We start from the raw sequence: 15,248 nt of genomic DNA, 5'->3' as shown, positions 1-15,248 counted from the left end.
GATATGGCAGAGGACCACAGGTGAAAAAAAAATTTTTTAGATGTACTGAGATAATTCAAACAAGAAGCATTCAGATGGCATTTTATATGTTTATTACATATCACAACGTGGAATATAAAAAATAAAATAACTATTAGAGACAAGACACGCCTCTATAAAAAGAGATGTTTACAATAATGACAAAAACTCCCTTTACTAAATAATAAAATAACTGGGGGGGGGGGGTCAAGGGTGTACTCTTTGGTTTAATTAGCTGCATACTTTTTCTGTTTGTACATGAAAAGTGAAGAGAAATTATTAAAAAGTGAACAGAGCAAATATAACTACTGAATAAAATACATGTGCATTAATATAGTAATCATTACATTCTGGAGTAATATTAATACTCAGGGACAAACACACACACACACACACATTCCCTTACTTTACAAAAACAGTTAAAAAATTGTCCAGGTGCTTGAAATAAGAACAAGAAGGAAAAACTTTGGATAGTCAATGCAACAAGTCCTATGTAACATAAATGTGAAAAATACAAAAACTACACATTGCAAAAGCAGAAAATGGAGTGTAAACCTAAGCTAGAATGAGGGAAAGAGCTTTAAGGTTGAATCACCCCAAAATGATTGATAAATGCATTAAATATTGTATAAAAAAAAAAAAAACAGGGAGACAATTACACTTTAGGCTAGAGTTTACTACTAGAAGGCTAGAAGGTGACTATTAAGCACCAGTCAAAATCTCACAGGCCAAATATTCCACAAAAGCCTTATTGAACAGTTGCATGGTTAAAAAAAAAAATAGCACCACATTTTGAAGGCTCATTAAAAAAAATGTAAATGCTTCATGAATAAAAACAATAAAATGTGCAAAATATACAGAGGTGTGCTCTGCAATAAGGAAATCAGTCTGGTGGTGATAATGACCTGTGTTGAAAAAGACATACTTGTAGCTTTGACTCACCTAGACCTAATTGCATTTGATAAGTATTAAGTGGGGGAGAGGCAAAAACAGACGTTTCCTGGAGCTATGTGGAAATTTTCCAATTAAAACAATTGATTTTGAAATATAAAAAGACAAGATAAACAGGATTTAAAAAAAAGGAGTTCACTGTATATGTACATGGTGGATTTGTAGTGTAAGAAGCGGCTGTTTTTAACAGTAAACAAATCTCAAGGTTCATGTGGAAAAGTTGCATAGACAAATATTCAGTACTTCAATTCCCTTCAAACACTCAAGCCTGTAGGTTTATACACAGTTTTATGGTAATGAGCTGTAATGCTTGGGTAAGCTCAATGGTTTATCTAAGGAAACCAATGTCAATTATCTATCATATTACAAAATATAGGATATCCATGGCCGGTTTAGTGCAGGGGTAGGCAAGTTCGGTCCTAGAGAGCCGCAGTCCTGCACAGTTCAGCTCCAACCCGGTTGTGTTTGATTAGGGTTGAAACTGAACTCTGCAGGTCTGCGGCTCTCTAGGACCGAACTTGCCTACCCCTGGTTTAGTGTGCTATCATAAGTTTATGCTGCAAGATACTGTATACATGGAATATAAAACAACATAGAGTGCTTCACAGAGTGTAATGTTCAAAACCCAAGTGAACTGCCATTTATAAATCTGACACATGCACCGTCTGCTCACCTATAAAAGGTACTTAAGGCAACTGAAATGTTAAAGCAAAATACAATTGAAACGGCACCTAGACTGAGCAGTGAGGATGCATTATAGCCAATGTAGTTGTCACAGACACATTTAAAGGTTAATTTGTCTCATCTTCCCCCCAATGTTGCGAGTTCTGATTTCCTTTTCCCAGCGCAGGGTGCTGTTGGTGCATCTAGTATCTTTATAACCACCTGTACATGCTGTCTGACAAAATGCTCCCAGTGCGTAGCTCGTGTTCAGACTCATTGCATTCTTAGATTGAGCTGACCCATTTCACTCCAAGACACCAGTTTTGTGACCAGCATAAACATGTACCTCTATTATATTGTCTCTAGGAGGGAAACCCTAATATGACTTGTTTCTCTTCTTTAAAGATAAAAGTACTTGTCAAGAGTCATTTAATCTATAATACTGAAAAGTAACAATAATGTAAGGCACAAAAGAAGGCATTCCCACATGCTCTTCACTCCCAGATAAAATAATCTTGATTGCCTCTGACATATTAGTGTCTTTTAGCCACTTAAGGAGTCATGTAAGCCCTTGTAACATACATCAAGCTCTGCGTTTCATCAAAAACCAATGTAGATACAACCTTAGATTCCTGGAGGTGAATACTGGTTACACTAAAGTTCTCTGTGAAAAAATGACAGTGCCTTTTAACCTCTATAGTCATGACCTTGCTGAATATGTAGTTTTCACAACTGAATTCCATATATAAAAGAGAGGTTCTTTTCTATAACTCCATTATTAGGTTGAATACTTCCACTACGCAAGGGGTTGGAGTGGGGAAAGACTCCAAACCTCGGAGGTCATAAATCATTGCAAGCAACTCTTGCAGGTTGAGGTTTAACACTAACTGCATCTAGAAGGTTGTCAAAAGAACTGGCTATTACAAACCCAGATCATCATCCACAGGGACAGACTGCAGTTGTGTAAGAATTTTCGAGTCCCCATCCATGTCCTCCACCTCATCCAGCTGAGAATCTCTCTCCACATCTTCGCCTGGAGGAGGAGTGCCCAACAGGAGGGACTCTCCGCCTGGCAAACCCAACAAAGCAGGGACCTCTGAAAGATCTCCTTTCCCACGCATGTCAAATAATGTCAGACCAGCAGAGGAGGAGAGCGGGACAGGGCTCCAGACTGGCTGGGAGAGGTGTGGGCCAGTTGTCACACCGCTACATATTGGACTGAGTGGTAGCATGCTATCAGGGCTAAGGGTTTGCTGGGATTGTAGGACACTTGTAGGAGTGGGAGTGCTGGAAGAGTCTGGGGTGTTAGGAGAGGCTCCTGGTGTTAGGTTGGCAATTGTCCCTGGCTCAGGGCTGCAGTAAAGTGTAGAGGAGCCAACAAACCCCAAAGGAGATGACTGTAGTGAATTTGAGGTTTGAGCAGTGAGTGAAGCTGCTGGTTGATTCTCAAGTGGATGCATAGCAGAGGGTTGAGGATCAAGGGTACTGTTGCTCGAGACCAAACTGTCTGGGACGGACTTGACAGGCATGCTGGTGAACTGGATGCCAGCTGGGATAGTGAGGATGAGTTTGCCATTTTGAACACTTAAGATAGGGCCGCTCCCAATGCCACCTGCAAGTAGGATGTTGCCTGGATACAAAAAAAGAATAAATACATCTGAATTCAGAACAAAACAAACAACTGTTTTCCACTGCTAGTTCTAGAAATGATTTTTGTGACCTACCTGGAGAGGCAGAAGGTAGCTGAATCACCCCAGAGTTGATAAGCTGAACACCTGGGATGGAACCAGTAGGGACACTCTGAGGAGGACCTATTGGGCTAAGGCATATTGGTCCCTGGGCAACACTGAATCCTGTTCCAGATCCAGATGTCAGAATCTGGAAAGCACCTCCATGGGATGGAATGGAAAGGGATGGAGTTGCTGGGACCACCTGAGGGAAGGACAGGGTTCCAGTTGGAGTTCCTGCAATGGATGACACAGGCATAAGTTGAGGCAGTGACAGGGGGACCAGCTGAGGTTGGCTTGAGTCTTTGGTTTGGGATATGGGCACAACTTGAGTCGGGGAGGAGATGGGAATGACTTGTGTTCCCATGGAGGTCTGTATCTGTGGAAGGGTGGCTGAAATAGATTCGTCTCCTAGCTGAGGTGTAAGCATTTGTGTAACTTGCCCATCAGCCATCTGGGGTAGTGATAAAGCACTACTGGTGCTTAGTGTGGTCAAGCCGTTTTGGGGCTGTGTTTGCAAAAGTCTTGGACCGATGTGCAAGGTCTGTGTCTGATATTGAGGAATGGGGATTTGGGGTAACTGTGAATTCACTGGGGAGACTGGAACAAGCTGGGGGCAAGATGACACGGTGGCCCCAGATGGATGCTGCATCAGTTGAGAAACTGGAACGCCCTGTATTGATGGAACTACCTGGGGTAAAGACAGCACCTGAGGGCTAGAGATGGAGCTGCGAGTTGGTGACTGAGACTCGCCTTTTCCTAATCCAACAAGTTCAGTTGGCTGTGTGGGCTGTAGTGGCACCATGGGACTGGAGATGACTGAACTCATGGAGCCAACTGTTGATGCAGGAAAACTATTGGGGGCCAGTGCCATTGAAGGAAGAGACGTGGAAGAGATGACAGAAGTAGAGATGGTGGGCGAGGACATTAAGTTTGTAGGCAGTGACTGAGTGTTATCTGAATTCTTCAAAGCCTCTGGAAGACTGATGAAATCCAATGGAGAGACGTTGCTGCTGGCTGTTTTTGCATCCTCGCTAAGCGAGAGAGGTATTGTGCTAGTTAAACTGGCTTGTGGATTCAGAACCACAGTGGACAGACTGCCATGGGCCTCTATATCATTGATGCCCCGTTCATCTTTGGAGATTACTTGAGCCCCATTTAGTAGAAATGGTGAATTAGCTGAAACAGGACTAAGAGTGACTGTGTGGCCATCACTCAGTGTCAACCCATTGATGATGACCCCTGTCCCTGCCCCCGAGAGTATAGGGCTCCCATTGAGTAGCAGTGGGTGAGAGCTTGTAAGGAATCCCCCAGTGCTGTTGAGAATAAGCTGACCAGTACTGCAAGGAGCACCAGTGTAAGATATAAGGGAAGCATTGGAGCTGCCTGTCTCTTGAGCAGAAGGTTTGTCAGCAATATCCTCCAGATCTCCTTTGCTGGCTTCATCTTCTGTGCTGTGGTTTCCATCAGATTCACTAAAGAAAAGACAGAATCATTACATTTGGTCAAACGGCCTACATGTAGTTTACATGAATGTCTACCATCAATTAGCAATCATCCAAAAATTTTTGATAGCTGTATCAATAGAGGAGAAAGCTAAATTATTTAAAGACCAGACCCAGTGAAGCTTGTGGTTCAACTGAAACCAGCCAACTTGCATTGCATATGGTCACTGACACTCTTCTGTGTGTGCACTTGTAAGACACACTCATAGTAGTTGCAGACATTAAGATTCATTCATTTTAAAAATCAACGTGCAACAGTCACCATGTGCAAGTGCTTCAATGATCAAATTAAAAAATAAAAAGAGTGGATTCACATATATACAACAGTTGCTGAATGTTATTCTAACATCTGATGCAGAATGTTTTAGAAATGTATTTTAGAACAGTTTTCACATAAATCACATATTTGCTGATGAAAATACACATAATAGGCATATATGCACAACATTTTATTAGGATTTTAGTAGGGAATAAGCATAACTGATATCATAATAACATATAATTTTATATATATATATAATAATTTTTTCTGAGGGCAGCCAATTCAAGTTGCACTGAAGGATTTTTTTTTAAATATATTTAGTTAATTAAATAGAAATGGGAAACACACACACACACACACACACACACATAACAACAAGACTGCAAAGAAACTAATGCACTCAGAATTTTGTCTAATTCTTATACTTAGTGTGGCCTTCCTCTTCAAGTACTTTGTGGAACAACTGTAAGTAAACTTAGATCTTAATGCCTCATCTCTCTCTCTCTCAACCATGTCCTCTCTGTCCTGAGATTTAACTATCCATTGACTACAGAAGGACATTGTAGTTCAGGAAACTCGAGCCACTCCAGGCGCCCCATCTCACATTTCACAACAAAGCAACATGCTTTCAGTCTTGTTTTCTAAGATCTCCTTGTCATTTTTACCTTTGAGACACTTCATTTAGCAATTATAATGCAAGGGAACTTTTTCCAAATATATATAGAAAAAAACACATATGTATCACCCATCTGTGTTCAAACTAAAAAAAAAAAATCCTAGTATTTTCAATGGTTTATTAAATACAACAATCTATCATCTGTTGCAAACTAGGCCTTATGAAGAGTAATTACAGTAAGAGAATGTAACAACCTCCGTCAGACAGGGCAATCTGTTCAGATGTCAGGTTTTGTTGTTTACACCCTCGTTCTAGTGTAAACCTCGCACACAATAGCAGTTTGTTTACTGCTCTCTTGTCTCAGTTTGGCTCAAGAATGTTTCTCTCGGCCCTGAGACTTTATATACTTGATCGAAATACAATGTGCTACCTCTTGCTGTTGGTACCGGACGGAGTCCGGTCTCTCTGTCGGCGATTCTTGAACCAGTTGCTGACTTGAGTCAAAGAAAGTCCGGTGACTTTGGCTAAATTCTTCTTCTCGACCGGAGTGGGATACCTGTTGATTTTGTAACATTCCTTCAGAGCGTTGCGCGACTTCTCCTTGAAGCAGTACACCGTCTCCTCTCCGTCCCAAATGGTTTTGGGCAAAGGAAACTTTTTGCGCAGTCGATATTTGTCCACGGCGCCTAGACTGCGACCCCGGGACCTCTCAGCCTCCTTGTAGCGCGCCTTCAAGTAGAGGTCTTGAAGGAACCCATGGTTACTCGGGTGGAAGTCATGACTGTCCAGGATGGTGTACAACTCATTGAATTCCTCCCTGTGGAAAGCGACCAGAGCCTGGGCCTTCAGTAGGGTCTCGTTGCCACGTAGCAGATCGGCCGAAGGAGGGATGGTGGCGAGGAATCTCCACAGGCGATCCACATTACCCGCTTGCAGGAGCGCTTCGCACAGACACGCGACCTGATCGGTGGAAAAACTGAGCGCCGAGTTCTGGAAGCTTTGGAGCAGCTGTTCCGAAACTTCGTCCGGATCCGTCTCCTCTTTCACTTTGGCTTCATCTTGCGTGGACTCCTTTGGGTCGTTTTCAGTTTGTTCTGAGGACTCCAAAGACAAGGAAGCCATTTTTATTGTAACTTTTTTCCTTCAAGTTCCTCCTCCCTCCCCTTCTATGTCTCTCTCCCATTCTCCCGTAGGCGAGTGAGCGCTGCTGCAGTGAGGCGTCACGCCCCTGCATTTCATCCACCTCCCCCATCTAGACATCCACCACAGGCCTGCTACATTTCAACCTGGCTCCTTCATCACCATTGTGCAATCCTTTACCCCAAACCACATTTGTTTCACATTGAGAAACAAACAATAATAAAAAAAAAGTTTTGTTATTGTACGTATTTGCATACGACTGCTTTCTAATTCACGTATGGACATGAAGAATTACACAACAAATGAAATGAATCATATCTAAATCATTTTAGATAATGTCATCAATACTTTTATTTTTTATATATAATTTTTTTTCCATCTAGCAAAATATTTTACTAGTTATATGAAAAATGTCATGCAATGGTAAAAACTAATACTGGGATTCCTTTACAGTTTAAAAGTGTATTATTGTGTATTTCTATCTATCTATCTATCTATCTATCTATCTATCTATCTATCTATCTATCTATCTATCTATCTATCTATCTTTCTATCTACAGGCCTACTGAACACCCTTCATATTATGCATTGAAACTGACTGGACTAAACCCATGTATTTGATAAGTTTGAGCAGGCCTTTTATTTATTTTATTTTATTTTTGGACATAAACCATATTTGATATTCCATTATTGGTTTGGTTTAGTGTGTCAGTAAAATAATTCGCCTGGAACAACAGATGTTGTTAGATGTCGGCAGTAATTTAATGAAACCAACGTGTGTGTGTGTGCATGTTTTTTTTATACTGGTAGTGGGGACTTAAATTGAGGTCCCCATGGGTACAGAAGCTTATAAATCATACAGACTTATTTTTTTTAGATTATAAAAATGCACAAAATTTCTGTGAGGGGTAGGTTTATGTGAAGGGCTGGTGTAGGGTGATAGAAAATAGTTTGTACTGTACATTATGAAAAAAAAAACATTACGCTGGAGTCCGCACAAGGACAGTGAATCAGAGGTGGGTGGGTGTGTGTTTTGAAACTTTGCATGCTGAATGGACATAGAGGGTAATGGTTTAAATATGAAAGAGGACACGCACACCTGGAAGCAGAAGGACAGAATGAGATGAAGCAGAACTCTGTACCCCATATATCATATCTTTACAAGTATATAAACTTTTCTTGGGGGAAAGTGGGAGATCTGTCTGTAGTCTGTCACCCCCTTCCTCTCTATCCTCTCAGCCCATAATCCCTAATCCTTTGATCTTTTGCCTGTACGCACTTGCCTTTTAACATAACTAGTCATGTTTTGCAGTCAATACATCTACAAATGAGTAGCAGTTTTCAGACTCACTTCATTTGCCACTGCAGAGACACCGTTAAATGTGCCTTGGTTTTTGAGCTATAGGCTCTTCCTGTTTTATATATTTGTATACACTCTAGCTAATGTGTATTTTAAATTATATCAGCTTTGAAGGTATTTGAGCAAAAGGGGTCCAATAGGTCCAATTAACTAACGTGAAAATATAGAGAGAAAAAGAGAAAGGGTCAGTGCACTGCTTTATATATGAACTTGTCACTGTTTTACTGTCATGTATGTCGCAGTTCCAATAACTAGTAGTTTTTTTATCTGGTAGCCTACTAGTAATTATATTTAGGTGGTGATGAGGAACTTTTAAAATAGGTTACTATCTATTCCTATTTCCTATTTGTGAGACACGTCGTTTCTAGTAGGCTATATATATCCCAAACTATTATATTAATATTTGTCTTACCAATTACAAATAAATTTTTATTTTCATATGTAAAACTAGTCCGTTTTTATTACTATATATTTTACTACATAAAAACAATAAAGCAATGACTATTAGAGTACGTTTTCAGTCTTCCTACTTCAAAACAACGTTTAATTCGATGCGTTGCATGTCCTTTCTTTGTGAAATATACTAGCAATTTCTGAATAAATTTACTGTCGCGTGTTTTTATCTTTTTTTTGAGGCGTTTTTAATACTCTAGCAGCATCGCGTGGAATACATTCAGTACTGCAACGTGTGCTTCTCGGGCAGCTTGGAGCAGTCTGCTCAACAAAACAAACAGTGATTGGGTAATGCTTCACTGAGTAGCCCGATTCGACACCGTACGTTTTCCCCACCCACTGAGAGACCAATAAATGTTTCTTATTGGTTGAATTCAAGGTCCCGCCCCAATGGCCAATTCTTATTGGCTCAGAGATCAATATGGGTGGGTGGAATCTTCCAGAATCTAGTGGCGCGGTCTGTGACGGAAGACCTTTTCAGGAGAGCCAAAACAAGAAGATAGTATACGTTTTTTTTAGGTTTAAATTCTGAAGACAGCTCTTATAGTTTTTGGACCGTGTGGAACTGGTGAGATCTGAACGCGCAAACAGCTGACTGAAGTAGTGAATAAAGTGAAGGACTTGTCAAGTGAGTGCGTGTGAATACTGGCTAGTCATGGTAACCTGAAAGATAGCAAATATTACATCTTAAGTGGAAGCCATGGGGAAATAACTGTTCTGTCCGGACAGCTGTAATTTGTTGCATGAATACCAAACAAACCATTTGATTTTCAGCTCGACCACCCCAGCAGCATCACAGTTTGTTAGTTCCTGAAGATGGACGGGAGTGTGACCGTCCTCTCCAGCCCCACGGTGTCCGTGCGGCTGACCAGCGCCGCCAGCTCCTTCGAGACGAACCGGAGATTCAACCGAGGCATAACGATCGCGGAGTTCAAGGTGCGGCATGCCTCTTGTGTGAATTAGTATGTTTTTTTGTTTTGTTTTGTTTTTTACCAATAGTCAGACATGAAATCATTATCTGAGACGTGGGGTTCTGATTTAGTTTTGTTCCCGCATTAAGTATACGTTTGTCTATTTGTTTCATAATTACAGTATTTACTTTTCCCTTTATTTACCCCAAAATGGAAGTGAAATGTGACCATGTGACCCATAGATGAGGCACATTTGAAACACGTGAGGGGCACGATATATCATGACCATACGACAGCATAAAGCGATTATGAATTGCATCTATTAACATTTTATAATGTTCTCTGAGGTTCACTTACAATGGTAGTCTGATTTTACATTAAAACAACTTAATTTTGAAGTAGTAGGCTATTTTCTGTATAGGTTTTGAGCCTCTGCAGAAGGTGTGGCGCATTCAAAACTCGCAAGTAAACGCCCACTGCTATGATTTGGCTAACAATGTCGCTTATTAAAATACAGATGAACGCTGCTGTGTGGAGAAGCGTCAAACTGCAGTCTGCGGTGGACCCACATCCAAGTGTGACGTCAGACACCACGCCCATGTCCAAATAGGTCACATTCTCATTCATTTCGAAAACTGCGTCATAGAGGCTTTTTTGAGGTGCATTGGCGCTGCGCAGACCGATCTGCATGTCATCAAAGTAATTAGAATATCATGGAAAAGTTTTTTATTTTTTTGTAATTTAATTAAAGTCTTATATTCTAGATTCATTGCACACCAGCTAGAATATTTAAAGTTGTTTTTTTTTTAAATTCTGATAACCTACAGCTTAGCTAAAAAATAAGATACTGAATTTTATCTGATACAATGTAAAAAAAAATATGCATATATAAGACAAACTAAAATATTTTGTTAATAAAATAACATGCAAGTTTTGTTATGCTAGCATGTCTGGAAATGTTTAAACCATGTGTATTACAACTAACTCTTACAACTAATGGTCGGTGATATTTGGGATATGTTATGCTATTTATTTATTTTTTCCCAAACTGTGGATGTATTATGATGATCACATGCAGATGCATAATGTGTTGTCCAGTGTGGCAATGTGCTCAAATCACAGCCATGAACACTCTTGCATGATATCTAATATTCAGTACAACAGCAATTGTGTCTCTGTAATAATGAGCCTTTTAAAGCACCATGGTGATGTAAAATATGGTATAAGAAGAAAAATTATATTTCAATGATTTTGCATTCATTGACAAACAGTTAGCATTCCCCTAAGAAACTTTGCCGCCTTTCACAAAGTGATTGCATTCTCTAACAGGTAAAAAGGTATGAAATAGAGTTTCCTTCCACTTCATATTATTTCCACTGAAAATGTGTTGCAAATGAGGGCAATGTTTCTTGAGGGATGCATAGAATTGATTTTTATGACAGGTCATCGAACTGTGAGGATCTATTTGGAATCATATTGATTTCATAGTTTATTTTTTTTGTTTGTTTGTTTTTCAGTGTAAATTGGAGATGATTGTGGGCACCACAGCTGCCTATATTGACCTTGAGCTATTCAGCACTTCTGACAAGTTCTTGCAGAAGCTAGACAACAATGAAGCTCTGCTCGGCTCCTATCCTGTGGATGATGAGTGCAGAATACATGTGGGTATTGACTCAGCACAGAAAGCAAGTCATATGACAAAATTAGAACTTAAGGGATATGAGATGATGATATCCTGAGTTTTAAAACTCTGCCATTCTTTACATTTTGAAACCATTTTGATGGCATTAATAAAGATGGAGTTATACTGTAGTGTTGTCTTCTGTGCAGGTGACAGACCGAAGTGGTACGCAGAGCGCGGAGTTCACTGATTTGTCAAAGGTGGATAAATTCGAGATCTCTGATGAAGCCTATGAAAAAAGAGGAGGTAATCCAGATAGGACATCATATTTCTGCCTGTGACGCATTTGCTGAGTGAATTAATTTATAGCAATTTAAAGTAACTGCTTAAATAGTAGAGCTGTGATTTAACTCCCAATGAAATTAAATGGAAATAGAGTCTGGTCATATCTTCCTTATTGTGACATAGATGTGAGTTAAATGGACTACTGAAGATTAAAAAACAAAAGAAAGTTGAACAGGTTTCTGTCAATCGTTGACTAGAAGGAGGCAGATCGACTAAATGTGATCGTGCAGTCAACTGTAAGAAGAGTGTAGGGTTTAAATGGAGTTAACATTTTGATTAAAACGGACAAAAATCAAGTAAATATACATGACATAATTCACAAGAAGTTCAGTAACCTGCATTTAAAAAAATAGATAGAATCTCATACTGACTTAAAAAATTATGGCTGAAAGTGGTGTAACTATGCAATATATTTCCATTTGCATTTTTGGCTTCAATGCATGAAATAGTGTTACGTTAAAATTAGGTAGTCTATAATGGTTGAGAAATGTAGATTGCACATATTAAAAGTGCCTCTAGAATTCATATAAGAAAATATCTAAGTTTTCAGGTTTCTTATTTGTCAGATTCAATACGGACCTTCAAGAAGAATTTAAAGTTAGGTCGATTTAATGAGGAAAACAGGGCCAAGCAAGAAGAGGCTCTTGCTAAGAAAGAAGAGGAGGAGAAGGTGGCTGCTGGATCCATTGCTGTTGGGAACCGCTGCAAAGTTGAAGTTGTTGGGCAGCCTAGCAAGATTGGCACTGTTATGTTTGTGGGTAAGCTCACCCTCATTTTCATATCACACCTCTCAGATTAAGGCTTTGTTTGTGTTGTTTGCATGACCTGGTTTAATCGCATCTACTGCTCTGATTTACCAATTGAATGTTACATCTACTCAAAATAGAGGCAAGAGATGAATATGATCACATTTTTAGTGATGCTTTTTAAAAGTGTAAAACATCATCCTGACCTGGGGCTCCCTGGTGTCTTTAGAGATGTGATTTTTTTTTTACACATACAGATTCCTTTTTTCCGACCTGAGAAATATGTCCCATGTGAATTGTGTAAATCTGAGAAAAATGCTGCATTTAAATGCATTACTTACTAATATTTTTTTAAATGATTATTGTTATAAAAAAAAAAAAAAAAATATATATATATATATATATATATATATATATATATATATATATATATATATATATATATATATATATATATATATATATATATATATATATATATATATATATATTTATTTTTAAGAATATAATAATATAAAGTAGTGGTAACAATATTCATAATAACTATTCTTTTTTAATTATTGCCATTATTGTCTAGTTATATTGAATTGGGCTTAAATTCAATCTTGGGCTTTCTTTGTTTGCAGGTACAGTAGATTTCAAACCAGGCTACTGGGTTGGTGTGAAATATGATGAGCCGCTTGGGAAGCATGATGGCAGGTCAGTGCACACCCAAGTTATTTATGTTTATGAATTAAAGCAGCATGTGTCTGAAACTGACTAATGTGATCCTTCCATGAACCTTATGAGAAAGTCTAACCGATGCGTTATGTTTGTCTTGATTTAGTGTGAATGGGAAACGTTACTTTGAATGTGAGCCAAAATATGGCGCCTTCATGAAGCCCCTCTCAGTGATTGTGGGAGACTTCCCTGAAGAGGACTATGGTTTGGATGAGATGTAAGACTCAGTTGATGAGCAGTCAAGATGAGCAGAAAGATCCTTTCTTCCAGAAGTTTGGCTCCATGACATCGCTGCGGTAGAAGGTTTTTTGCTGTCGGTGCAGATAATTTTGTTTTATGCTGGTGTGGAAAAGATCAGCAAAAATTGTACCTTCATTTCCTGCAGTCAAATTCGAGGAATGATCTTAAACAACATCTGTGCCCTGGAGACTAGAAGTAACTGGTGAGATAAATGTGAGAACACCAGCTGAGGTCAGAGTAAAGAAAAGCATTCGCTAGCAGACCAAATCATTTCAAAATTCAAACACACCCAACCAACTACAACAGAAAATGTATTTCACATTTTTGCAATGCTGTACACACTGTATTGTATCAATGTATTCTGCACTAATGAATTCCTCCTCTTCTGCAGCCTGTTATATTCTTTTGCATCAGTATGACTATGTTTAAGGTTTCAGTCCCTCATTGTCTTTAGCACTTTAGCGATTAGCTCACTAATGAGATGTGTAAAGTAGAATCCCGTGGCTTCAGTTTTTCCATGGTTCTGTATTTTCAGTGTAAATTACAGAAATGTGATTAAGTCTTGCTTTTCTTGTGAAAATTGGCGGTAAGCATTTTCGTGCATGTCAAATTTACGTTTAACAGAAAGGCCTAACGTTTTTAATGGAATTCTGTTAAGTAAAATCTCTTTCAAATAAATTCATGTGCCGATTTTGGACATCCTGCAGAAATATGGCCAAATTGTCTAATATTTTTTTTCACGGTTTCAATACTTAACATGGGACACGTTGTGGTGAAAAATATTGATGTAGTACAGCCCTAAAACCTTGATAGCTCACAAGTAGTAATAAAAATCAGGTTTTGATGCACAGCCAATTATAAGATTCATATGAATGCTGTAATTATATTATAGTAGCTTTAAAAAAAACAATGCAGTGTAAAAGTAAAAACGTTAGACAATAGACTAAGGCCAGGCACAAACACTGATGTTGGAGATAGATCTCTTTACATGCTTGCATTAATTGGTCTTAATCTTCATCATCTTCATTCATTCCTGTCTGATTTTGTCATTGGGTAAATGTTTCTCAGTTGTTTATATTATAAGAAAACGCGCTGTAACGGTACTTGCGAAAGCTTCCATTGTGTGTATACGTGTACACAGAGTTTGGTTGTGTCTCAAAACTGAGTGACCTGCCTACCGAGAATCTGAATGAAGCAGGGCTGTTTGGCAAAGATGCTAAATTTGTCAGGTTTTTTTTTTTAGTGGGGCCTGCGAAGCAAAACTTCACTATTGCTCATTACTATTCTTATTAGTCTTTTTGTGTAGTTCCCACAGATAGTGAGGAGAAGCTGAACGGCTGTGAAAGGGTCAGAGAGATGTGCTTATAGTTTCTTTAATAAGCAGCCATTCAGAAACAGCCTATTTATTACCTTGAAACGCAAAGCCAGAGGACTCTAGCAACCATATAGCAATAGACCCCAGTCATATACCTCAACACCTTGTTTTTATTGCCAGGAGCTGCATGGTTACCCCTGAACATTGACTAGGGCGCCTTCACATTGCATTTTACTCACAATTTCTGCCTGATAAAATATCCATCATACATCCAGATTTTTCAATACAGTGGAAACCCTGGTTCTTCTTTCTCTTCTTCTTTTAAATAAATAAATCTTAATTTATAGTTGTTTGGTCTTATCTTAAAGTTATCTTGAGGCTGTCATGCCCTGTTGGGCCCTGGCCCCCATTTCAAGAAGAGCATACTTGAACTCAGTGTATTTTCAGTGTCTGTGCTTTTTTCTTTCTTTTCTAGTCTAGTTGTACTACAGAACATGATATGGTGAGTTTGATGTGGCATGTATAAAATAATACGTAAAAATCTTTTTAAAGAAATACGGGAGACCTTATTGGATTATCTTTTGGTTACAGTTCAGGGGTGTTTTGTCGAAAGGTGGTTTCATGTTTGGTGGCCTGCAGGTTTTACTGTGTAAAG

General features: G+C 38.9%; 2 protein-coding genes across 3 annotated transcripts; one reads left to right on the top strand and one right to left on the bottom strand.

The window, feature by feature from the left end:
- Positions 1-75: 75 nt before the first annotated feature.
- On the bottom strand, positions 76-7,027 carry LOC127934449 (homeobox protein SIX5). Its single transcript, XM_052531837.1, has 3 exons — positions 6,173-7,027; positions 3,357-4,834; positions 76-3,262 (listed from the first exon to the last, which is right to left on the bottom strand). The coding sequence occupies exons 1-3, from the start codon at positions 6,862-6,864 to the stop codon at positions 2,553-2,555; spliced, it is 2,880 nt and encodes a 959-aa protein (XP_052387797.1). The 5' UTR covers positions 6,865-7,027; the 3' UTR covers positions 76-2,552.
- Positions 7,028-9,127: 2,100 nt separating this feature from the next.
- On the top strand, positions 9,128-13,988 carry LOC127934623 (tubulin-folding cofactor B). 2 transcript variants are annotated; one of them, XM_052532125.1, is made up of 7 exons: positions 9,128-9,323; positions 9,470-9,631; positions 11,124-11,267; positions 11,437-11,533; positions 12,139-12,330; positions 12,945-13,017; positions 13,145-13,988. In XM_052532125.1, exons 2-7 carry the CDS (start codon positions 9,512-9,514, stop codon positions 13,257-13,259), a joined length of 741 nt encoding a protein of 246 aa, XP_052388085.1. In that variant the 5' UTR covers positions 9,128-9,323; positions 9,470-9,511; the 3' UTR covers positions 13,260-13,988. The 2 variants fall into 2 exon arrangements, with proteins under 2 accessions (XP_052388085.1, XP_052388086.1); XM_052532126.1 differs by lacking the exons at positions 9,128-9,323; positions 9,470-9,631 and adding an exon at positions 9,700-10,216.
- Positions 13,989-15,248: the final 1,260 nt, after the last annotated feature.

The sequence above is a fragment of the Carassius gibelio genome, chromosome A18 (assembly GCF_023724105.1).
Source record: "Carassius gibelio isolate Cgi1373 ecotype wild population from Czech Republic chromosome A18, carGib1.2-hapl.c, whole genome shotgun sequence".
In the NCBI taxonomy this organism is placed as follows: domain Eukaryota; kingdom Metazoa; phylum Chordata; class Actinopteri; order Cypriniformes; family Cyprinidae; genus Carassius; species Carassius gibelio.
This window is presented reverse-complemented; position numbering and strand designations above follow the sequence as displayed.

Coding starts and splice junctions, on each gene's coding strand:
- LOC127934623 (XM_052532125.1), top strand. CDS start 9,512: ATGGACGGGAGTGTGACCGTCCTCTCCAGCCCCACGGTGTCCGTGCGG. Junction 9,632..11,123: donor TAACGATCGCGGAGTTCAAG/GTGCGGCATGCC, acceptor TTTGTTTTTCAG/TGTAAATTGGAGATGATTGT. Junction 11,268..11,436: donor ATGATGAGTGCAGAATACAT/GTGGGTATTGAC, acceptor TCTTCTGTGCAG/GTGACAGACCGAAGTGGTAC.
- LOC127934449 (XM_052531837.1), bottom strand. CDS start 6,864: ATGGCTTCCTTGTCTTTGGAGTCCTCAGAACAAACTGAAAACGACCCA. Junction 4,835..6,172: donor TCCGGTACCAACAGCAAGAG/GTAGCACATTGT, acceptor TCTTTTCTTTAG/TGAATCTGATGGAAACCACA. Junction 3,263..3,356: donor GCTACCTTCTGCCTCTCCAG/GTAGGTCACAAA, acceptor TTTTGTATCCAG/GCAACATCCTACTTGCAGGT.